Source organism: Coenobita brevimanus, chromosome 27, assembly GCF_032717465.1.
Source record: "Coenobita brevimanus isolate Jiangsu-jjx chromosome 27, ASM3271746v2, whole genome shotgun sequence".
Lineage (NCBI taxonomy): Eukaryota > Metazoa > Arthropoda > Malacostraca > Decapoda > Coenobitidae > Coenobita > Coenobita brevimanus.
Window position 1 is genome coordinate 21,754,747 of NC_136980.1, and position 25,922 is coordinate 21,780,668.

The window sequence follows — 25,922 nt, forward strand, 5'->3', positions numbered from 1 at the left end:
TATTTGTTGCTTGATATGAATATTTTTTATGGAGTCTCGTAAGTGTTTCCATCTGATGAGTCATTAGGGATTCTTCCTCACATAATGTCACTGAGGGATCCATGAGGCTAGTCACACTTGCAGTAAACTTCATGATTGTAGCCTAACTCCGAGTTCCCACTTATATGGAACGAAATGGGATTGGTCAACGGCTGGATAGAAAAAAAAAATGTTTCTGCTTGGAATATGACTACATAAGTAAAATACAAGTGAACATCTACCTGGCATGTCGAAAAAAACAAGCAAAGGGACGCTTTAACCCGTTGCGTGCTGGGCATAAATAAAGACTGATACCCGTCTATGCCGGCCGATTTTTTTTTTTTTTTTTCTGGGTAAATGGGCTTCATACATCAATATAAGATCCCTGGCACTAATAAAAGTAGACACTAAAGCTAGATACTTGGTTGAATCGAGTCAGGTTGGTGCCGCTCTACTTCTGAAATCTTCAAGGTTGCTGAGAGAGCAGAGCTGCTGTGAGCTTGTGAACCGATTTTGGATTTTTTGTGTGTGTGGGTATATGGGCTTAATACATCAATATAAGATCCCGGGCACAATTAAATGTAATCACCAAAGCCATAAAGAAGGTTGAATTCAGTCAGGTTGGTGCCATTCGACCTCTGAAATCGTCAAGGTTACGGACAGAGCAGAGCGGCTGTAAGCCTGTCAAGACTCACTCGCCTTCCGTGCACCTAAATCAGTGTCGTAAGCGTTGCACAGAAATGTCTGAAGTTAGCGAGATACGATACTACCTTCCATTTTACCTTGGTTGCATGCAATGACATCTCAGTGCTGCAGGACGTAGATGTACATCACACGCATTTTTGAAGGGGACACAGATCTATCTCGCTAGCACGGTATGGGTTAAAAAAAATAAAACAGTTGAGGAGACTTCTCCCGGAAGACTGTTGATGACGTTTCTTTTCCTGGCAACTGAGTAACCCCTACAAAATTCTCAAAATGATTCGACCTTTCAGTGCAATAGGAACAAAATTAATGAATGTTTCGGCAAGAGAGATGTCGAATATGATAACAACAGAGTAACTGTTGTAATGACGTAGCCAATAGTGACCGAAGGGGAACTTTCATGTGAGGGCAGTCACTGCCTTTCAGACCGGTTGCACCGCAATCACGGTGTTAGAACCGCATCTGCACCGTAATTGCACAATTTTCCCTATCGTGGACCCGCACTTGCACTGCACCAGCAAGACACTGTCTGCACCTATACTAAACCCACAACAGATGGAACCACATTCCACCACCCCCTAAACACATGGAACCACACCGGCACCACACCCACAACACATGGAACCACACCTGCACCACAACCACAACACATGGAACCACATGTGCACCGCACCCGCGAAACATGGACCCACACCCACAACACACCCGCACCTCATGCGCATAAAAAGGAACTACAACTGCACCACACCCACAACACATGGAACCACACCTGCACTGCACCCACAGAACATGGAACCACACCCACAGCACACCCACACTGCACCCGCATAACATGGAACCACACCCGCACAGCACCCGCACAACATGGAACCACACCCGCACTGCACCTGCGTAACATGGAACCACACTCACAGTGCAACCGCAACACATGGAACCAAACCCGCACCGCACCAGCAGAATATAACAGTACAATTTCTTTTCAGTCATATAACCACATACTAGACTGTTGGACTTTGAGTAATCAAGATCATGCATATACAGCAAAGCATACTTAACACCATTTTCCATGCTTTTAAATTAGAGTATGATGTAGAAAGGACACTTTACACAGAAAACGATTGCAATGAGTTTATTGCAATATGGTTATGTAATACTTTTGGGCTTTCATTTAGCAATTTTGACACGATGGTCGAAGTCTGCAGCCCATGCTAATATGGCTTTTCTTACTTGCATTCCAAATTCTCTTTATCCTTATCTTTTAAGCTTGAATTCATTAATAAAGTATCATCGACGCAGGATGGTTTGATGCATGTCGTCCTAAGTGACACTAGGTGTCCAGTTAGACTAAAATTTCTCTCACTAGGTGCACTGATGGCCATCATACACAAAACATTACATGCAGTCTCACAAAGTGCCGAGAATTGGATCTCGTGTTTGGAGAATGGGAATGGAACACGTCTGAGTATAAAATTTCTGATACACTTGTAATTCACTGACGTGTACTCAGAATCATCAGGGAAGTCATCGTATTCATAAGCAGCCATGCAGATGAGTTTAGGAGAGGGTGAGAAATTTGGTGCATAATGTTGCTCAATCTTCAGGGGGGGCTCAGACTGTTGGGAAAGGTGATGGATTTGGCATCTCACACAGTCAAGGACAAGCTACTTGTGTTGATGAGAGGACTCCCATCTCTCTTTCTTTGGGGGGGTCACTGCAGACCCACAGACTTTATGCGATATTCTTCTTGTCATGCTGCGGTTACCTAATTTCCCATACACTTAGAATGGTAAGGTACAATGACTAAAATCTATTCCAACATTTCTAAATGCAAAATATATCTACACAGTCAATCACCTTGGCGTACTACGAACGCAGCTCTACTGATTTTAACAAGCAGGACAACATTAACACTCAGCACTGGAATTGTTCTTTCAGTATTAATGTTAAGTTACAACAAGCATTGTGGTACGAGGGTAAGCACTAAAGTACTCTGAGAGTCGTGGGTACAAGTGAATATGTGTGTGGCTGACTGTGAAGTGAGGCTACTGTGCTTATATTGGGCTTAACTGCCCAGAGGTATGTCCGGTCACCAGAGTCAGCTGGTGAGTTTAATCCGGCCTAATCATTTTCTTAGCAAGGATTTAATATAATGCTAATCCCTCCTAGCTGCCGAGTTTAATCCAGCTTAACCATTTCTTGGTAGGAATCTAATGGACAGTTAACCCTGCCTACTTCTGGGGAAGAAATCCCAGGAGCACTGACAGCTATGGCGAGGCTGCATGGTGACTGCCACTGAATAGAGGAATAGGTAAAGATTAAGTGAATACATATAGTGGTACGCAACAACAGCTCACATTTGTTTACAGTTTTCTGATGTGTGACTAAACACTCTTTTTCATTCTTACTGTCTCTACAAATTCCGTACATGTACCGCTGTGGAGAAAATACAACTGCACCTGCAGCGTACTCGCAGAGAATGGAACTGCATCCGCAAGGATTTCTCTGCTGTATCCCACAACCGCACCACGGTGCGGGATACTGTAACACCTTGTGGTGCCATGGTTCCTGTACAGAGCTCTGTTGCCTTTAGCAAGTGTTTTTCAAGGAAGTATGAGCATTTACACTAAAAGGTTAACATTCGTCAAACAAGTTATCATGCTTTAGCTAATAGGCCTACCAGTATATATTACCTATTCTATACTAGATGCCATCTCACCTGTGTGTGTGTGTGTGTGTGTGTGTGTGTGTGTGTGTGTGTGTGTGTGTGTGTGTGTGTGTGTGTGTGTGTGTGTGTGTGTGTGTGTGTGTGTGTGTGTGTATGTGTGAACTGACATGTCATCCTGCTGATGAACCTTGAGTAAGTGAATGGGTTGGTTGGTGGATAGATTGGTAGTGTAGATTGTGGGTGGATAGGTGAGTGAGTGTTGTGGGCATGGTGGGAGGGGTGGGTGAATTGATGGGATGGGTTGGTGGGTGGGTGAGCAAATGGCAGGGGGGATGGTGGATTTCCTGAGTGGATGGGAGGATGGGTGGCAGGAGACCGGTTATGTTGCTGATCACCATAACAACACAGAGGACTAACATAAAATCACAGCACCTCCACCCTGCTCTTGTTACCAACCCTTTCCAGCGTTACTTTCCCCCACCCCTCCCTCCCACACTCTCCCAGCCCGGTTGTTGCTGTTGCTGTGTAGCCCCGGTCTCTCTGCCCGAACAGACCTATCAGTCAGAAGCAAGCAACTGCCTTGCTACAGCAAGACGCGGGGAAGAATGTAAAATTTTGGTTCCTGGATGGACTGCGCATATGCGTCTCTCTACCCAGTTAACAGGGACACCATAATACGTTCCACAGCACTGTAAATGGTTTCCTGGGCTACAAGAAACCATTTCGCTTGTCATTCAACGTAGAATCAGCTGACGTGAAATGATGAATAATAATATGTCAGATGAAGGACCGGAAAAATAGGAAAAGGGAAGGCTGATACAGAAATAGAATGATCATGGTGAAGGAAGAAGAATGACAGCCGCCACCACCTACTTGAGTGGTATATAAAGGTTACATTTGATGTGGCAGTGGAGAATTCATAAGACGTCTTCCCTAGCAATTCATTCTGCACATTGTATCTCGGTATCTTGTTACTTGTTACTGATAAATGTCGATATTAAAATGTTATAATTAACACACAAGAGAAAGTATATGGTTATTACAAAAAATAAATCGCCATGAAAAATGTGCTACAAAACCTGCCACGTCACTTACAGTAGAATATGGCGTTAAATCTCAGGATCGATGAACAGTTTGCCGAGACAACACCACCTTTGTTGACTGTACGGCAGCCTAAGTCTATGGTAACCAAGCAGTATGTAGTGGTGTAAAATTATGCTGATTAGTAAAATTTCTCAAGACCACATTGTCATACTGTTAGTCTCCATGTCGTCATCAGATTGCTGGAGTGCTCATCGGTTTTATATTATCATTAATCCCTTCAGTCCGCTGAAGTATTGGTATTTTATTTATTTGCTATGTCCAGCCAATATCATTCAGCTTAGACGAACTGATGAGGTTAGATATCGCACTGATTAATCCCTTGATACAAAATGTCTCCCCTAAATTGACTAAATTGGTATGAAGGTAGCAAGAAAAACAATGCATCATCAGACTGAATGGATTTAATTGTGTTCTTCTAGTGTCTGGTCCAGCAGTATCAGGTGGTCTCATGGAGCTTGTATACAGAGCAGTGATACATGGATGCTTGTACAACTGCATAAATAAATATCGATTCACTTCATTATCATTAATACTGGGACTGTGAGCAATGACTTTCAAAACCCAGTGATGCCATCGCTGAAACTCAACAGTCTTTTAGAATACTGTGTGAGAGTTTGATAACTGGTCGATTAAAAGAAAAAAGAAAAAAAACAGTGATATGACTGTCCGCCATTGTACATAAAAACTGTATTATGAAAGGGAAAACTATACTGCTCAAGTAGGAGCACTGAGTACTGACCGACAGCACTGTGCAGCAAGCACAGGGCACTGAGCACTGATGGACTAAGAGAGGGAGAGAGAGAGAGAGAGAGAGAGAGAGAGAGAGATAGAGAGAGAGAGAGAGAGAGAGAGAGAGAGAGAGAGAAAGAGAGAGAGATAGAGAGAGAGAGAGAGAGAGAGAGAGAGAGAGAGAGAGAGAGAGAGAGAGAGAGAGAGAGAGAGAGAGAGAGAGAGAGAGAGAAAGAGAGAGAGAGCACCGGGTACTGACTGATAGAAAATTGTTCAGTAAGATAGCAGAGCACCCACTACAGGTAATGCTTTATATTTAAAGGCTAAAGTTTACTGTGAACTTATTACTGCCTGTCGCTTCAGGCGGCGGGAGCGGCATTGGGCGTGCATGCTGTCAGGTGCTGGCCAGGGAAGGCGCCCGAGTGGTGGTCACTGATGTCACCCTTCAGGCGGCCAAACACACCCTCGCCCTCTTGCCTGGTGGGTCACTCTCCTGTCTAGTAAGTCACTCTCCTGCCTAGTAAGTCACTCTTCTGCCTGGTAACTTTCCTGCCTAGTACGTCACTCTTCTGCCTGGTGAGTCACTCTCCTGCCTGGTAAATCAGTCTTTTGCATGGTGAGTCACTCTCCTGTCCTTTGGGTCACAGACTAGCCAGAGTCAAAGTTATAATATGTTTTCATGATGTTCCGTTGTGTTCAGTGCAGTAGGATGGAAAAAATGGTCAGCGTAAGTGAAAGTCACCTGACATCTCTCTCTCTCTCTCTCTCTCTCTCTCTCTCTCTCTCTTTCATAATGACAACATGAGGCCGGTCATTCTCTTGGTGTGCATAGACGTCAATACAATATGAACACTTTTGATTGAATGTCGTGTTTTCTTGGTTAATTATAATTAATCTTAGGGTTTATTAAAGTGACATTGCCAAGAAAAAGTTAATGATTTCTCCAACCAAGGGGAATGAAACTATAAATTGAGTTTCACATCAATAATGGGTTAAATGGATTATGGTGAAGGGCCTACCTGGAGGAGTTCTCAGTCCAGTACCTACAGGTATGAAGCAATTTTTGGGGAGGGAGGGAGTGGAGCTGCAAGGGATTCTAATGCACTTTGGGAATGCAATTATTAGTGAGTATAGATAAGTACAAGGAAAAATGTCTGAAAGGGGAACTGCTTAGGACAGTGCTGTGCTGGGAGAAGAGCTGTCACTCATGAGTAGTGAGAGTATGCCTGGGGATAATTTTGTTGAAGTCACCTTTTACAGGGTGTGGCATCAGGCAATAGGTGCATTTTTTTTATGCAACGAGGAAAGAACCAAAGGCCAGGAGCCCGCAAATCGTTCCTTCTAAGGAAAAAAATATACAAAAGAGAGCCAAATTCAAGATCAGTTCATTTCGAGATGCATGGACACACTGAGTTTTAAAGACTGGAGATCAAAGGAAGTAGGAAATACAGACAGAGGGAGACAGTTCCAGAGTTGACCTGTTGCATAAATGAAGGACTGGGAGTAATGGTTATCTCTTGCATTAGAGAGTTGGATAGAAAAGGGATGAGAGTTTGTTGTTTGACGGGTAGTACGCGCCCGTCCTAGAGGTGGAGCGATGCAAGCAGACAGTTCAGAGGAGCAGTGACCATTGAAGTAGCGATAGAAAAAAGATGCAACAGTACGGCGAAGAGACAGAGGTTGAAGGGAACCAGTCAGAGGAGCAGAGTGAATGAGATGAAAAGCCTTTGACTCCACCCTATTGAGAAGAGCTGTATGTGGGAAGCCTCCCCACACATGAGAGTTGTACTCTACACAGGGGCGAATAAAACCCGTGTATAAAGTCAACATCTGTGCAGGGGTGAAGAAGATACGGAGTTGGCTTAGCACACCGAATCTCTTGGAAGTAGGTTTTGCAAGAGATGTAATATGATCTTTCCAAGATAAGTTCCAAGAGAATGAAACCCTAAGTATGATTAAGGATGATGCAAGATTAAGCTGGATATTATTAAAACATTAGTGGGTACTCCCGTGGAAGATTTTGTTGGGTTGATAGGTGTGAGAACTGAGTCTTTCATGAATTAAAAACAACAAGATTATTTTTAACCCAGTCAGTGATTCAAGCGAGGTCAGACATTAGGTGTGCCCTATCCTCATATCTTGTTTGTTGAAGTAACTTTGCGGGAACCGAACGGAAATGTGAGGGATGGAATCATCAGCGTATGAGTGGATAGGGTTAGATGTACAGCTTAGAAGGTCACTGATGAATAAGAGGAAGAGAGATGGTGATAGGGCAGGGCTCTGAGGAACACCACTGTTGATAGATCTACAACAGCAACTATAGAAACGAAGCTATAGATGAAGGCACAGACAGAAGGATAGAAACCGTAAGAGGGCAGTTTGGAAATTAAAGATTTATGCACATTTTCGGTTAACACATAAATTTACATCCTCCCCAGCTTGTCGGCTGTTGGTCAAGATGCAAATTTTCATTCTTCCCAGTTTGTCCACGGTTGGTTAAGAGGTAAATTTACGTTCTCCCTGGTGCGTCCAGTGTTGGACAAGATGTAAATTTACTTCAGTAAACATTTGGAAATTAGTTTATAATATACAGATGAAAGTAACATGTTTGAAATTCTTATGCATCAGGCCACCTTTTGGGGGCACGTCTCCCTACTTCCCTGCCACTCTTCCACATCAATGACTCTCTCTCTCTCAAAACAGCCTGATTTAAGCAAACCTAACAAATCTTAATAAAACCAAGGTTCTCGCATTACAACACCACTTCACTTTCTTTAACTATGGACACTCTGACAGTAACATGATTATAAATATCAGTTTACTTACCTTACTGCCTCTTGAAGTGGCATAAGATGGCAGTTCAGCACCAGAAAAGTACTGTAATCTGTTATGTTCATGGGACATCTCTACATGGCCTCTATAGTTCCATTACCTTAACTCTGCCCAGATTTTCGACACTTTGCAGCATATTTTTTTTAATAACTCAGTGGCAGAAAAAAACAGTGGTATGTCCCCATGTCCTTTCCATTGCAATACTTCGTGGCTAGCAACATATTCCGGTGTTAATCATTCTACAGTATTTCTACAGCTCAGCATTCAAGAGGGGCAGTGATTGTATTAGACCAAGCTTGAGTAAAATGAGCATAGTTTCCCTCACAGAATCTCTCTACCTAACCCATGGCCAGATATGTCAACCACTGATTTAAACAAGAGCAATCCGAGATTACAAACCTCCGCCAAGAGTGAAGTGCAAGCATTGTAGGCATTATTCATCAGATTAGAAGCAAATATGTTGAAATTGCCACTTTCCTTCACTGGTAGAGAATCCTTTAAAAATTCCTGGATCCGGATGATGGTCTGGATCACTACTGAAATCTAATGGATTATTCGTTGGGCCATACCCTACCCTTCAAAAAAAAAAAAAAAAAAAAAAAATCAGCAAAATCCGATCACTCCTTCTAACAGACAAACAGAAAAAACAGACAAACAAACCAACGCTGTCAAAAACGTAACCTCCATGGTGGAGGAAATGAAAGTTCATCAAATACTCACCTTCACAGACGTAAGTATGCTATTGTTTTTATTTTTATATGTTTGTTAAATACAGCTGTTGCATACTATCTTAAACAATGTTAATCCCACATCCCATATCAAGAACTGCTTCATGAATATTCCATGGTGCCGGTTGCCAGCTCATCAAGTTCTTAAAATTAATGCATTCCAACACCACAGACTAAAATAACATAAACATAATGAATTAATCCTTCATGATCGTATGAAATGTTTTACAAAATATTTAGTGTTATAACCAACAGTACAGTGTTAGGTGCAGTACCAGTTATTTTCGTGGGCTCATTAGACAATCAGCCATTTGTCACAAATAAACAGTTGATTCTCAGGTTTTACAAAGTGCTCGAAATTGAAACCTCTGATCTGAGACACGTCCTCTGCACCTGCAACAGTGACAATATACTCAAGTCAATAAAGAAAAAAAAAATAGTATAGTAAACACTGCCGGCCTGATCATTCCATCACACATTATATGCAGCACTTATAGATGAAGCATAAAACAAATTCCGTTGCTTATTGATTTATTTTGTATGTTGTTCTTAAAATTCCCACCCACGGCTTTTAGTACAGCTATGGAAATATTTTGCATGGCATCAGACAGCTTTTTTTCCCTTTTCCCCCAAACACGAAAAGTGTGCATTGGTGGTGTTCTTGATTAATGACTGTTTGTTCGCATACAATGATACTTTTCTTGCAGTTCCACATTTTTAAGTCACTGGCAGGCGAGGGTTATCAAATCAATCTTTCCTTTCATCTGGAGTCCAGGAAGCCCCAGATATGACAAAATATAATTACAGCCTGTTTGATATGCAACAATGATTATTTGGTGGAAAGTAATATCAGTGATTCTCCTTACGATTAAATATGAACACTACGCCATTGCTTCTACTAACGTGTCGGATGAGAACTGTGTAAAGACAAAACTAAAGTGATTGTTTCATCAACCCACAACCCTTCACCTTAAAACTTGTCACACTAAAATAAATTCAACATACAGTATGATTCCCATGCAAGTAGTTCATGATATCTTTAGCTATTTGTAAATATATTACCTTGATATCCATTGATATTATTCCCATTAATATTTGTAAAGCATCAGATTCTTCATCAATAATGCCAATTGCCTAACTCTCAGACATCCGGATTAACACCTCAAATTTCCCTTTTTATCAGTTTATTTTTATACGAGTGAATAATTTCCTCCCTCCCTCTGCCTGTTTCTATGACTGTCTCGTCCTCTGTGTATGAGGCGTCACACGTTTTTTATTGTATCTACATGACCATAATATTATCTAACTGGTGTGCATGTTTGTTGTCTGTGCATGGATCAGTAAGCTGAAAAACATCAAGGAGCAAATGCTTTCATTATCATTTGCTTTTCGCACAATGGAAAAATACTGTAGCAACTGCGATTTCATTGCATGTTATCATAATATTAGTCACTGACACCACTCGCACTTCGGCACCCTTCTCTCCTACATTCCACACTTGTGACCTCTGTCATGCTAACCCATCTTTTCCCCTTTCACCACTACTACTTCTTTAAACCTTGACTCACCATCTCCCATCATTAACTCTTGCTATAAATCCATGATAGACAGTTTACATAAACATAAATAATTATATATAATCTATCATGGTTTATTCCTTGTCACAATAAGCAAGGATGATGCCCATTTACATATTAATCTGTGTTGTGAAGAATACCTCACTGTGCGCACCATACAAAATATTAGGGAAGGTATATATCACAGTCATTGCCAGTGTTAAGCATGTATCCTTAACCCGTACCCTCCCGCCATTGTACGTCATACGACAGTACATGGTAGCTGCCGTGGACCCGCCGTCGTATGCTGTACGATTCGCAATTGCAAGGCACATTGCGTGCACATTTTTCATATTTCGCTGATGATTTGTGGCAGGCAGATGTGTGAGGCCTTTCTCTAGCTGCCGCCAGGCAGGGACTCTCGTTGACCTCACTTGACCCGCACTCACCTGTGACTCATCCACTTACCTGACTGCAGTCACCCAGAACAGACATGGCACACCGCGGTCTCTTGGAGGACGAAATACAAGCCGTCCTGGACACCTACCTAGATGATTTCGATGGCAACAGTGATTCGCCAGTCGACGAAACAACAGAATCTGCTAGTCAAGTGTGCCAGAAATTGGCAATTTATGGGTGGTACCCAGGGCCGGACTCAGGGGTGGGCCCCCGCGGCCTGGGCCCTGGGACTCCCACCAGAAGAGGCCTCCCACCAAACGTTGGGCAACTTGACATTTGGTATTTTTCATTACCAAAACAGGGCCGATTTGGTAATGAAAAACCCGTCAGATAATGAATAAACATGATTTGGTATTGGATTTCGAGATGGTAATGAACATGATTGGATGATGTACTCAAATGATTTGTTAGCTTTTAGAACATGAAAATACAGAACATATGTCATTAATCTTTAAATGAATAATTTTTTCCCTTACACATGTACCTATATTGGCAAAGGGTAAATACACGAATAATCTTTCTTTAAGAAATTTGGTAATGACACTGATAATGCCCTGGCTCTGAACATTGGTGTCACAGCTTCATCCAGTCTGTTCTGTTCGAAATCTGTGTGTTTATTTTAGTTCAAAGTTAAAATACAAGGAACATATTAATCACGTTGTCAGAGGGTGCAACTTGCATATCAGAAATCTGTACCCTGTGAGAAAATTCCAGAACAGACGTTGCCTCGCAACATTGGTCCATGCAGTGGTCTTGTCTCATGTTGATTAATGTAATTCACAGTGGATTGGCCTTCTAAATAATATAATAACAAAAGTTCAGTCTGTGTTGAATAGGGCAGCATGGCCTATCTTTGGTTTCCCCCCGAGAACCTCGACTACACCGGTAAAGGCTAGAACTGAATTTATATTGTGTCTTATTACATTCAATGTTTTTAAGTTTCGTGAACCAATGTATCTTGCTGAATTGCTCAAACTTCCATCGGCATGCCCAGGTGCGATGTTAGCCTACTTAGTGAAGATGATTCCTTGTGTCTTGACGAGCCTGGAGCCATTCACCAGTCATCTTTCTCTGATCGTTCTTTTGTGTATAGAGCCCCTAGATTATATAACAGATTGCCATGTCCATGAGACAACTCTTTTCTGCTGAATCCTATGACCTGGAGAGAGGTACTATGACAAATGATTATAGGTTTTAATTATTGCCACTATATATATATATATATATATATATATATATATATATATATATATATATATATATATATATATATATATTCTGATGAAGTATGTATTGTATATCAGAGATGTCACAATTCTTGTAACTGTAAAAATAATGTATATGCCTGTCGAGCGCTTGTGAATTCCCTATGGAAGAACCGGTGCTTTGGAGAAACAAACAAAAACAAAAAAAACAGATTATTATTATTATTATTATTATTATTGTTATTGAAAAACTGAATATGGGAATGAAAATTGAAGAATTTAGTTATATAGCCATGTTCAAATCTGGCAGTCCTGGAGCCGGTGCCAGTCGCCAACAAGTGTTCATATTTGATCACTTGTTGTCACTGTCAGAGGATTTCATTCCTGTCATCGATCAGTTCATAGCTTCTCTTAACCAACGGCTGCATGCGTATGAACTGATGTCAGGTCGCTTTGGCTGCTTCGGATGACTGGCAATGCTATCCTCTGAAGAGCTGTCTAAAGAAGCTAAGAAATTACTGGATGTCTATCCCAACGATCTGGAGACTTCATTTCCTGAAGAGCTCGTCCAGTTTGCTGCTTTTGCGAATATTATGCTGACAAAGAGACAAACGACGTTAGCACTGAGCTATTTCTCTTCAAACTTATCCACGATAACCATGTGCTAGATTTTTTCCCCAGTGTGGAGGTAGCCCTGAGAATGTACTTGGCTGTAATGGTGTGTAACTGCAGTGCTGGGCGTGTTTTTTTTTTTTTTTTTTTTTTCAAGCTGAAATTGATTGAGAATCGCCTACGAACAAGCAGGACACAGGAGTGACTTGTGAATTTGAGTCATGAGCAATGAGTCGGACATCCTATGCTCATTGGATTTTGATGATTTATTAAGAGAATTCTCTATCAGAAAATCGCGGAAAGCACCTGGACTAGACCAGATTTCTAGAAACTGTTCGTTCAGTGAACAGTCTATTCAAGTGTTGAGTGGTGAGTGCACGGTGTTTTGTTTGTTTTTTTCCTCGCTTCATCATTATTCTGTTTGGTGTGATATGCTAGGAAGTGTTCAGTGCATTTCAGGGCTGCTCTGTTTTTTTTCATTCAGAGCTAATTAATGTGGAGATTTTTCAGAAAGTATCGTTTTTACCTGATCCTTAATGACATCAATTTCCGAATACAGTATCATAGGTCGTCAGGAGCGAGTTGTATTGTGCAAGCGAGCATATCGTTGGGACAGTGCGATGGTTAAAAATGTATTTTCATTTAGCACCATGCTAATTTGATGCTTGGGATGGGTCCCCCACATCCCAAATCCGGCACTGGTGATACCATTATGAACCTACGTTATTTTCACACTTATATATATATAAATATATATATATATATATATATATATATATATATATATATATATATATATATATATATTGTTGCTGTATATGTACTTTTGTAGGAAATAAATGTAATTATATGTATTTAGGTTGGTTTTGATTAGTTACCCTCCTTCCCACTGTAGAAAACGGAGCAGCCGCACCCGGGCACCGGCCTGGGCACAGAACACCCGGCTGAGGTGAGGGGGAACCCACCTTAGCAGCACTTAGGGGTGATGGGAGCAACTTTCTTGGTGAATTTTCATTAGTTTCTCACCAAAAGCGAATGTTTGAGCAAAAAAAAAAAAAAAAAGAAAATTAAATGGGTTTTCAAGGGGTGGGAGGCCTGAAAAAAAAGGGAGGGTACGGGTTAAGGATTCTTCACGTAGCATATATAACATGATTAAGAAATAACAATAGCTGTATTAACAAGAATGGAAAGCATGAGGATGGAATGAGCGAGTTTATTCTGCGTGTGAACTGAGGTATTGAGGGAGAAGACTTATTGATGGTTAGTCAACGTCACTAATGATGAGTCTGATGCTTTACAAATATGAAGGGGAATAATGTTAATGGATATAATAATAATTTTGTTCACCAACAGCTAAATATCTCATGAACCACATGCCTGGGAATCATACCCTGAGTTTATTTTAGTTAGACAAGACTTGAGGTGAAGGGTTGCGAGTTGATGACACAATTTATAAATTTTTTTTTTTCATTACACAGCTTTCATCCAACACATGCCAGTAAAAGTAATGACTCAGTGTTTACATTTCATCGTTTGGAGAATCATTGATTTTATTTTCCACCAAATCTTCCTTGCTGCATATCAAACAGGCTATAATTGTAATATTGCATGGAGATGTACCACTTTAATAGAAGACTCAAGCAGGGTTTGATCTGCTAGCGTTTCACCTCACATTAACACTGTGTTATGAGAGACATAATGAGGGCTCGAACTATACCCTAATTGATTGATTTGTGCACCTGAATTGTAAGGGGCGAGTAGGGTGTGTTTGATTCGCGGCTGCTGATTGGCCGCCGATTGTCATCGCAACAGACGGCAAATGATCGATAATATTTATTTTTATATACTTCCCTCTCGTATTCCTGGTAATAAAACATTCAGCTGTTCATCAAAAACACGAGGAATACATATCACCTGCTCTTTTATAAAACAAAATAACGGTCTGTAGGCCTATGCATAAATAACTATAAAGAAGCAAAGAGTATTTGCCGTGATGAATAAATGCTCACATCCATCTCGATGGCAGCACTCTCGCCGAGGAGCCTTCAAAACATGATTTTTAACACCTATCAGTATATCACGTTTTTATGTTAGTTTGCATTATTTGTGTAGTAATGCATGTACTGTACAAACTGCAGGGACTGACATAGCCTCACACTAATATGTGGAGGTGCATGGACGTAGTAGGGCTACTGGGTCATGGTAGGCTAACGGGCTGTGAAGCCTATGGCCAGAGTCTGACACACACACACACACACACACACAAAGCTGACTAAGCGAAATGAGTGGCTACCCCATGTTCGCAAATGTTTGTGCAACAACGGATATAACTCAGTAGGTTAGCATGGTGTAAACAAAGGTCGTTTGCAGAATTTTCTTTTTCATAGGGAAAAACATAAACTATCTCTTCAATTTATTGTATGAAAGGCATTAAGGTTGTAGTGGACAGCAGAGATTATAAGTACTGGACAACAAGGAGACAAAACGGCCAGCGTTGACTACAGAAAAAATAATATATAACACCTTATTGACGAACTAATAGTGAAAAGAAGCTGCGGTGATGATATAATGGAGTTATAATAGCTACAATAGTGGAAAGGCTGATAATACCCTCTTCTATATAGCCCACTCGTAACTTTGTGACGTTTCTGCCGATTAAAAAAAAAAAAATGTTTGTTATTTGACCTGATCTCCTTAATATCTACCTTACTTTCCCTTGTTATAATCTCATTCCATTTCTTCCATACACCATGGGCATATTTCCTATTTTATTATTTCCTTAATCTTCTTGCCATACTATCAAAAGCTTCTCAGAGAGAGAGAGAGAGAGAGAGTTTGTTGCAAAGGTATGGAGTCCATGTGCAACAAAAAACGGTAGTTGATCTTCCCACATATCTGCTTTAGCAAATACAGTACAGTTATGTATAGGCAGTGGTTATAATTCATGGGTGTAGCCACACGCACTTTAGCATATATTATCGAGAGAGAGAGAGAGAGAGAGAGAGAGAGAGAGAGAGAGAGAGAGAGAGAGAGAGAAGGGGGAGGGGAGGGAGGAAGTAAACATCCAGCGCGAGAGAACGAGTAGCCTTTGGACGTGCCTTTAAAAATATATATATATAAATAAATAAATAAAAATTTCAAAAATTGTATAAAATAGGAGAGAGAGAGAGAGAGAGAGAGAGAGAGAGAGAGAGAGAGAGAGAGAGAGAGAGAGGATAGTTGCAATTGACATAAAGATGTATTTTATTCGTCACGGCAAGCACTATTCGCTTATTTATAGTAACAAAAGCATATAGACCGATATCATGTTTAACAGAAGAGCAGATTAATCATATTCTCTGTGTTTCTGATGAACAGCTCAGTGTTTTACTCCCAGGAACACAAGAGGAAAGTATTCTATCTCTGTCTATTGCCAGACACCTTAATCCAGTAAGGAATTAACAAATCGGCTCCATGTCACCCTGTCCCTCGCCATTTCACTGCCTTGCTCCCAGCTCACACTCTCCTCTCTCATATACCTCTCCACTTCATCCCACCATCTCATCCTCGGCCTCCCCCTCCCTCTCCCCTCCCCCACCTCACTCACAAACACTCTGCTAGTCAGTCACTCGCTCTCCATCCTCTCCACATGGCCAAACCACCTCAGTGTAATTCTCCAAATGCTTTCCATCACATCCACACCACAACGCTCCTTCACTTCCTCATTTGTCAGTCTCTCTCTCCATGTGGCTCCACATGCTGTTCTCAAATAACTAATTTTCACTGCACCCACTCTCGACCTGTGTCCCTCCAACAAGGTCCAGGTTTCACTTCCATACGTTAGAGTTGGTATCACAATACTGTCATGCAGTGACTTTTTTACTTCCATGCTGACGTCCCTGTTTCTTATCACTGATTTCCAAGAACCAGCAACCTTTCTTTCCAGTTGCACTCTTTCAAGCACTTCACCCTCTAAACTTCCATCCTTAGCACCCTCATACATACTCTTTAAGGCATTCAGCAACTTTCCATATTCTCCATATTTTCTTCATAGGAAAGTATTTTAAAAATATTATCGATCATTTGGCGTCTATTGCGATAACATCATCGGCGGCCAATCAGCATATCAAACACACCCTACTCTCCCTATACAAAGGGCAGTCAAGGAGGATATAATAAATATAGATTTAATACAGGAGCGTATCGTATGTCTAGGTGACGTAAGATGGGACAGTTGGTCACCCTGACTCGACTGGCCACCGGCCTGCTCTGGGTGAAGGTGGTAAATCAGGATGGTAAACTGTTGCCATGTTTAATTCCAGTTAGTTACCTTCATTATATTGTGGCAGTTGTTGTTTTAATAATAAGAATGTACTCTGAAGGATATTTTCAGTAAGACCTCACGAATTCCAGTGACCAAATGTTACATTCATGCTGGCCTTACGATATCTTGCGGTAAGCCTGCGAGTAAGATACTGTCAAATCCTGTGTTGACTTTCTAATAAAATTCTATCACACCTTTAGCAAAAAATGTTTGTGGGGAGCACTGGTACTATCATTTAACATAAATTAGCATACATTTTTATCGGTGATTATGCTTTTTCTCCATAATAACTACACCATAAAATAGAGCAGACAGTCACGATCAACGTTGCAAGTGACGAAGTTCATTCAATAAATCAACGATTTACTACGGCAGGTTGCCAGGGATCACCAACCAGCTTCTTGACGTGTAGGAGGTTCATAATTATGTCCGCGGGTGTACAATACATGGTTTGTCTGGAGTAGAAAGATTGAACTAGAACAAATAGGATTACAGTCTTCGCTTTTTCGGCCCGGCAACGTTGGTTACCACTGCCAGTACACACACACACACACACACACACACATATATATATATATATATATATATATATATATATATATATATATATATATAGATAGATAGATAGATAGATAGATAGATAGATAGATAGATAGATTAGACAGATAGATAGATACCGGTAGATAGTTGAAAAGTGGCAGCCTGCGAAATCGTTCAATAATTGTCTTCTGTCCCCACCCCACACTGCCACAGGCTCCAACAGCAGTAGTAGCCTACAGTACATGAAGGACATTGCCCAGTGAGTTGTTCTTCTTATGGTCAGCCTTAAGGTGTATAGCACACAAGATCAGCTGAGGCGAAAATAAACACTGGCTCCTTAAAGTTCATTGTCTTTATTCTCCATGTAAATACACTTAATGCTTCAAGTAAATCCACTTAATGCCTTCCATCTTCACTGTTCACTATTCTCACAAGCACTGGAGCGATACACACTTTGCTAACTGCTGTTACACTTAATGCTTAACAACAGTTCACTGTTAGTACACTTAATGCTTGCGTACACTTTACTTTTTGCACAAGTACCGAAACTAATCTTCACTGACAGTAATTACACTTAATGCTTCCCAGCAACTCTTCACAAACTTCACAAACAGCACTTCACAAAACCCGACTGTACTTCCCTCAAACTGAACTGAAACCCAACTGAACTCGTTCTAGTCTCTTATCCATCCTTATATAAACTTGCATTGTTCTAGAAAGACCTACTTCTCAAACATTCTCGGACGTGCTGGTCTTGTACTTGCCCCTAACAACAGTTACCAACTAGGAGACATCAAAGCATGCTAGAGTTTTGCTACATTATATAACACCCAAATCATTTACCATACGAATTAAAATTACATAATTTAACAAGCAATCACTGAAATAAAACATTATTGAGAAAAAGAGTATAAAATTAATGTACTATCACGATCCAAAGTTTCTTTACCCCCCTGAGTGGAGGAAGGTCGAAGCCAATGTTGAAGAAATGACGGGCCACCGAACACGGGGCCAGTTCATGATGGAGGGGTTCACTAACCTGAAGCTTAGGATAATAAGAATCACCCGGATGAAACACACGAGCTTATTTATGAATCACGGTATCATGAACCATTATTAGTCTTGTATACAGGCAGAGTCCCAACATCTGGTCTTGCTACAACCTTGGCTTCGACCTTCTTCCACTCAGGGGGGTAAAGAAACTTTGGATCATGATAGTACAACTTATGAAACAACTACACTCACAAACAGTAGGTAAACTGGCAACTCTGACTCGTACTGAAACTAGCTGCCGTAAACTTCAGGAAACGTCGAGAAAGATCTCCGCTACCTAACTGGCAAATCTCCTTCCATAACACTACCCCCTCCCTGGTTCTTTGTCGTCCCAACAAAACTAAACAGTATATACAAACATAAACCTTAATCCTAATGAAACATCTAACTATGCACAAAATAATCCTTCAAGTTATCAGGCTTTCTTTATCTGACGCTGGCCCTTGTTACTGCAATACAGCAGCATTTCTTCCTATTATTCCCATTCCTACTACACTGCATGTCGTCTGTTCTTCCGTCTTCTTGCACGCTATTCATAAATATTCTCCTGTCTTTCCTCAGTGGTGGGACTTTCTGGGAAAAACTGGCTGGTTGTTGCCTCTCGTCACCAGCTATCACTAATGTACCCTCATCCTTCTCATGTGAATACTCACAGCTGAAGTGTCCCACCTCACCACATGTCCAACACGCTTTTGTTGCAACTGAAAACTCCTTGCACTGCTCTGTTCTTGTTTCTTCTTCCATTCGTGACCTTCTTGTGCCGTGACTTCCCACAGAACCAGCAGCCTCCTCCGGTCTTCTCCTGTTCCCTCTTCCACTTGTGGCAGTCCTCTCTTCCATGTCCTGGCAACTTTCCTCAAATTTTTCCTTTTCACATACCTGCCCTCTTCTTGCCTTGATTCCTGCAATACGGCCTGCCTGAAAGGTGGATATACTGGACCTGATGTAGGACTCAAATTCTAGAGCCCTGGCTAGCGATTCTTGCATGGTTCTTGGTTGTGCCTGTTTCACTTGCATTTTCAACTCTGTTCTATCAAGAGCATCAATGAACTGGTCCTGCAGCAGAATAGCCATCAGGTTAAGTGCTGCTCCAGGGTATGCCTTATATGTCATACTGTCCAGGTCATGAGCAAGTTGCTGTAGGGATTCTCCTCGAGACCGTACACAGCTCCGAAATCTTGTTGTATAAACCTCAGTCTGGTACATGATTCCACATCCACACTCCAGCACTTCTGCAAGGGATTGATAACTGTTCCTCTCCATCACTGACGTCTGACCCAGAATTTCCACTGTGGCACCCTTAACCCACCCCATCCTGATCACTTTTCCACCACTGACTCCCCCCAATCCCGACCAATTTTGGAAAAAAAAAAATATTGGCTCAAACCTCTGCTTTTGGTGAGAAACATCGAAAATTCATAGAGAAATCGCTCACCTGAGGTTTAAAATACTTGAAACAGGTAGCAGTACCTTCTCGCCTCACTGTGTTTTCTATCAGGCTGGCTCCAAAGAAAACGAGTTCTATGGGAGTGTAACCATTCCACACCACTCATAAACAGTATTTATTTATTTATTTGGTACGAATTTATATGTAGTACGAGAGAATATTGGTTTTCACACAGTAATATAGGCAATATAAACATTGTTTCACTCATCAAACACATCAACATACCTGACCTTTTTTGGCAACATTACCTGATCATCATTTCTGACTGTTTCTTCCTCTAATGCTATGTAAAGATTGTCCTCCACATTGTCATCGATTGGGGAATCACTCTGGCCCTGAATTTTGTACCGTGGCAAGACATGTCTTTACTGGCCAGGTCACTGGTAACAGGTGAATTGCTGAGACAATGGCTTGCGGGGGGGGGGAGGTCATGCGGGGTAAGGCATTGTCCCTGCCTGGCATCTTGTAGAGGAAGGTGTCCAGTATATACGTACCAAAAATCACTAGCGAAAATTGAAAATTGTGCAAATGACAGACCTTGCAGTTGACGCGCATTTATATACGTCAACGGGGTTGACAGTGACAAAACGTGTGGACGTATATATACATCAACAGGACGTGGCGGGTTAAGGCTAGTAGCAAGCTGCACTGCCCTCTGCCTATCATCCCAACCATTCAGATCTGCAAGTAACTCAAACTGTGAACGGTAAGCTTCCCAAGATACTCTGCCATCGAATTCCTAAGGTTTCTTCTTAATTGGACCCCCATTATAGCCATGCACTTCACTGGTTTGGGGCCTAAAAACTGGGACATCATAATTAAGGCCAGGACTTAAATCTCCTACATTCCGATTATTCATCCCTGTAATGCTACCTTTGGATGCTTGGGATCTGTCAAGATTCACCATATGCTGTCCAATCCTTTCATATGCTCCCTGTACACTAACCTGAGGCTCAGCAGTGCAATATTTCTCTACAGCCTCAATTTTCTCACTAATTATCTTCACATGGTCAACTACATGACTCAACTGGTTATCTACATGCCGTCTGCACTCCGTCACTATTTCCTCATTAATTGACTTCAGCTGGTCGTCTACATGCTGTCTGAACTCCGCCACTATTCCCTCACTAATCTTCAGCTGGTTGTCCACATGCTGTCTGCACTCCATCACTATTTCCTCACTAACTGTCTGCACTCCATCACTATTTCCTCACGAACTGTCTTCAACTGTTCGTCTACATGCTGTTTACACTCTAACACATTATTTCTTACCTCATACTTCTGCTGCCTTAGCTAAGCATATACCTCCTTCTTCAATTGTTCCTGTTCTTCCTTCATTTCCCCCATGAAAGCATCTAGCTGTCCTTGCATTCTCAGCTGTAATTCTCTCTGCTGCTCCTGTAATGCCTCCTGAAGCTGTTCATATCGTTCTTTCTGTTCGTCGTTCTGTGCCTGCAATTGTTCTTTGATTTTTTTTCATCTGTGCCTATAATTGTTCTTCGAGCTTTTACTGTCCGTCGTTCTGTGCTTGTAGTTGTTCTTTGATTTCGTTTCTGAGCTTTTTCTGTTCTTCACTTTGTGCCTGTAATTGTTCTTTGAGTTGTTTCTACTCTGCCTATAATTGTTCTTATAACAGTTCTTTAAATTCGTTTCTGAGGTCTTTGTTTTGTGCCTCTATCAGTTTTACGATTGTCGCCAGGAAAATTTCCTCCTCCTGTCCAGCTCGAGATCTTGCCTTCACACCTTCTGCTTCCATGTCGAAGGTTAGGCTCACTGCAGCCTTGAAATAATAATTCCATTCCTGATACCAGTGTTGCATCCCCACCTCACATTGCCACAGGCTCAAACAGCAGTAGTACAGTACAGGAAGGACATTGCCCAGTGAGTTGTTCTTCCTATGGTCAGCCTTAAGGTGTACAGCACACAAGATCAGCTGAGGCGAAAATAAACATTGGCTCTTTAAAGTTCACTGTCTTTATTCTCCAAGTAAATCCACTTAATTTCTTCTAACTTCACTGTTCACTATTGTTACAAGTACTGGAGCTATACACACTTTACTAACTGTTTTTACACTTAATGCTTAACAACACATCACTGTTAGTACTCTTAATGCTTGCCAACACTTCAATTATTGCACAAATACCGAAAACAATCTTCACTGACAGTAATTACACTTAATGCTTCCCAGCAACTCTTCACAAAGTTCACTAACAGCACTACACCCAAACCCGACTGCACTTCCCTCAAACGGAACTGAAACCCAACTGAACTCGTTGTAGTCTCTTATCCATCCTTATATAAACTTGCATTGTTCTAGAAATATCTACTTCTCAAACATTCTCGGACGTGCTGGTCTTGTACTTGCCCCTAACAACAGTTACCAACTAGGAGACATCAAAACATGCTAGAGTTTTCCTACATTATATAACACCCTAAATCTTTTACCATACGAACTTAAATTACATAATTTAACAATCAATCAATTAAATAAAACATTACTGAGAAAAAGAGCATAAAAATTAATGTACATATTACGAAACGACTACGCTTACAAACAGTAGGCAAACTGGTAACCCTGACTCGTACTAGAACTAGCTACCGTAAACTTCAGGAAACGTCGAGAAAGATCTCGGCTACCTAACTGGCAAATCCCATTTCATAACAGTTGTACTGAAGACTGGATGGGAAAACCATATACAAAAGAACAGAAGTTTAACTGAAAAATGCATTTGTTTCATTCTTCTATTATTAATTATTTATTGCACGTGTTGCTTGGTGCAATGAACTGGCTGACATTGTTTATTATGGTGACTCGACGATTTCTTTTTCTGTCGGTGGGTGTACTGAAAACCCAGGAACGCTGTTTCTATATGGGCTCAGGAGTGCTTAGAAAAAGTGGATAAGTCTCTCTCTCTCTCTCTCTCTCTCTCTCTCTCTCTCTCTCTCTCTCTCTCTCTCTCTCTCTCTCTCTCTTTGCATCAGAATGTTATAATGGCATGTCAGGAGAGCCAGTCTCATAAGTGATGGAGCATGCTCATATCTGCCTTCATTGATGGCGTCTCCACACCTCCACTTATAAAGCAGGATGGTACAGTTACTTACTGCCCGAAGGAGAAGGCTGACATTTTTCGTTGTGTATTTGACAGTAAGCAATCAAATTAAGTTCTTATTGTGCCCCATTCTTTCAGTCCTGAGGTGAAACTTTCTAATTTTGTATTTATGTCCGTCCAGGTCACATCCATTTAACTCTCAATTGGATTCAAAGATATGTATTATGTTCCTCACGGTACAAATATATTTTCTTGCTTGACGTTCACAAAACATTTCTTTTAATTGCTATTTGCACCTGATACTTTTCTGGTAAGCAAGATTTTGGTGTTATTTACAAAACATCTTGTAATATATCCTAATAAAGAACATATGCATTACTTCCCTATCTCCGGCAGGTGGGCAGCAGCACGTGGCTGTGGCCATGGACGTGAGAGACAGGAGGAGTGTGGAGGCCGCCATGAAGTCAGCCCAGGACCAGTGTGGCGCCCCGCCCTCACTGCTAGTCAACAATGCCGGCGTGCTCGCCTTCGCTCCTGTCTTGGAGACTAATGATGACACCTGGCAGAAGAATATTGATGTCAACCTGACGGTCAGTTCCAAATGTGTTAACAATTTTAGTGAATATTAGTATATCAGATAAAAAGTAACAGAGTATAGGCAAATTATTATGAAATTAATACTGATATATAGGCAACAATGAATCTATTATAATTATCATCCTGATCTCCGCAGGGACTTTTCTTGGTAACCCAGGCATTCGCAAGATCACTGCTGGAATATGGGAAAGATTCCAAGGGTGCAATAGTGAATATTGCAAGTATTTTGGGGAAAACTGGCAGTCTCGAGATGAGCAGCTATACTGCAAGCAAAGGAGGAGTTATTACATTCACCAAGACGTGTGCTGCGGAATTGGCGAGGTAGCAAAACCATTTAGGCATGCAGACAATGGACTTATCATGGCTTCCATATTGAGCATTTGCTTTAATGCTTGTAGTTATTTTCCTCATATATGAAGAATATACAACATACATACATATATATATATATATATATATATATATATAATTAACCCATACTGAAGCGTTAGTTACTGAAACTCCTTACCATTTCAGCAAAGCCATACGTGTAAACTGCGTGCTACCTGGACTGACTGACACACCAATGTTAGCAAGCACAAGTGAGGAGATGCGTGAGAACTTCAAGCGGCTCATAACATTGGGTAGATTTGGCCGTCCTGAAGGTTAGTGGAGGCAATGAGTTGTTTGGTAGGGCGACGTCGTGAAATGACTGATGGTTAGATATGTGAGGTGATAATGCTTAATTAGCCCGGTGTAGATGTCTGACCCCAGGAGGAAGAGTGGCTGCCAGGGCGAGGGGCCATTTTTGTCCCAGGATTCACCAGGCTAAATGTACAGATTCTTTTCTCCATACCTCTGCTGTTACACTGACTAAATAATTTCATGTTATACAAATGGACACAAATATATTTGAGAACGGTAATGCGTTTTCAAAATTTTAAACTAATTGATATAAATCGAATAAAGCCGAATGACTTTGAAATTACTTTGCAACTGTTTATGTTCTTTTACATTTGATATGAATGCTGATTCAGATTAATAAAGGCAGGAAGTCCATGTAGGGAATTCATGTGAATGCAGCAGTATTACTAGATTTACGGTAAAATTTAACAAAAACGAAATGTGGTAGGCTACCTCTTTTTTTTTTTTTTTTTTTTTTTCTGCCAAGGTGAAGGAGCATGGTGCCACCAAGCCGGTTGTGAGGAAACCAATAAGTGTTTCCCAAACGTGACCGATATTTCCTCTGTAAACCTACTGCATTTTATATTGTAGTGATTGCCATGCATGAAAACAATGTCAAAAAGATAGTACTTATAAACAAGAAACTACCACTACGAGAATAATTAATAGTTTCAATTTACATTCTATATATGTTCTGCTATAAGTTTTTACATTTATCTTAATCGGTGTGGAATCTCATCTCTCTCTGCTCTACAATCTGTTTATTAGACCAGTGATGTCCTATGTCTCCCCGGCATGGGCCTCCATCCTCTTTAACACCCACTACAGCACCTTGCAGACCTTACAGAACAATGTCCCACGCATCATTACTGGCTGCACTAAAATCACTCCCACAGCCCACTTACTCTGAAACAAAAGTTTTTCATGTTAAAAAATATTTTGATATGAAATGCACACAGCAGCCTATGCTAACACACAATACCCATGTCATTGTATACATGGCCACACAACACAACTAGGCATATAAAATATCACCCACAGACATTCCCAGACCCTCATCAACAACACCCCACCTTCAAACATTACAACACTAGCAATGGAGACACACCTACAGTACATAATTAATTCCCACGCAGGACGATACAACACCTCAGTAAGAACAGCGTGTTACAAGACCCTCCTCTAGAATTCACAAAAACAGAGGTATCCTAAATTTGACCTGGTCGAGTACAACTAGTTAGATTTAGATTAGGACATCGCCTAATCCTCGTCAATTACCAGCATTGATTCAGGTTAGGTGGAGGTAAACACTACACATGACCCGCTTCTGGAATGGACCCACACAATAAAACACACAAAAAGGAGCACTGTACATCACATACCACACTAAGACGCTGACACAGCACCACCGGGGTAGCGAATCTGTGTGACGAGCCCAATGGGGCAGTTGCTTACTTGTGGTTGACGAGTCTGCCTGACCGGGCAGACTGGGGTTATGCAGCAACAACAAAGACAACAAAACGTGAAATCTTATGCACTAAGTCCTCCTGCAGAAGATTATGTTATGAGACTTTGTATAATATAAGAAAAATGGAGTAACAGGTAAACTAGCAGGATCTGTGTCCTGGTAAGGCTTACTCCTGAATTAATCAGAAG

General features: G+C 41.1%; 1 protein-coding gene across 1 annotated transcript in view; it reads left to right on the plus strand.

The window, feature by feature from the left end:
- The window catches only part of LOC145394494 ((3R)-3-hydroxyacyl-CoA dehydrogenase-like), a 60,165-nt gene that overhangs the window by 9,288 nt on the left and 24,955 nt on the right, over positions 1-25,922 (plus strand). The window contains exons 2-5 of the mRNA XM_080268342.1: positions 5,585-5,701; positions 23,403-23,596; positions 23,740-23,924; positions 24,120-24,247. Of these exons, the coding sequence (XP_080124468.1) occupies positions 5,585-5,701; positions 23,403-23,596; positions 23,740-23,924; positions 24,120-24,247 (624 nt within the window). The remainder of the gene's footprint in view (positions 1-5,584; positions 5,702-23,402; positions 23,597-23,739; positions 23,925-24,119; positions 24,248-25,922) is intronic.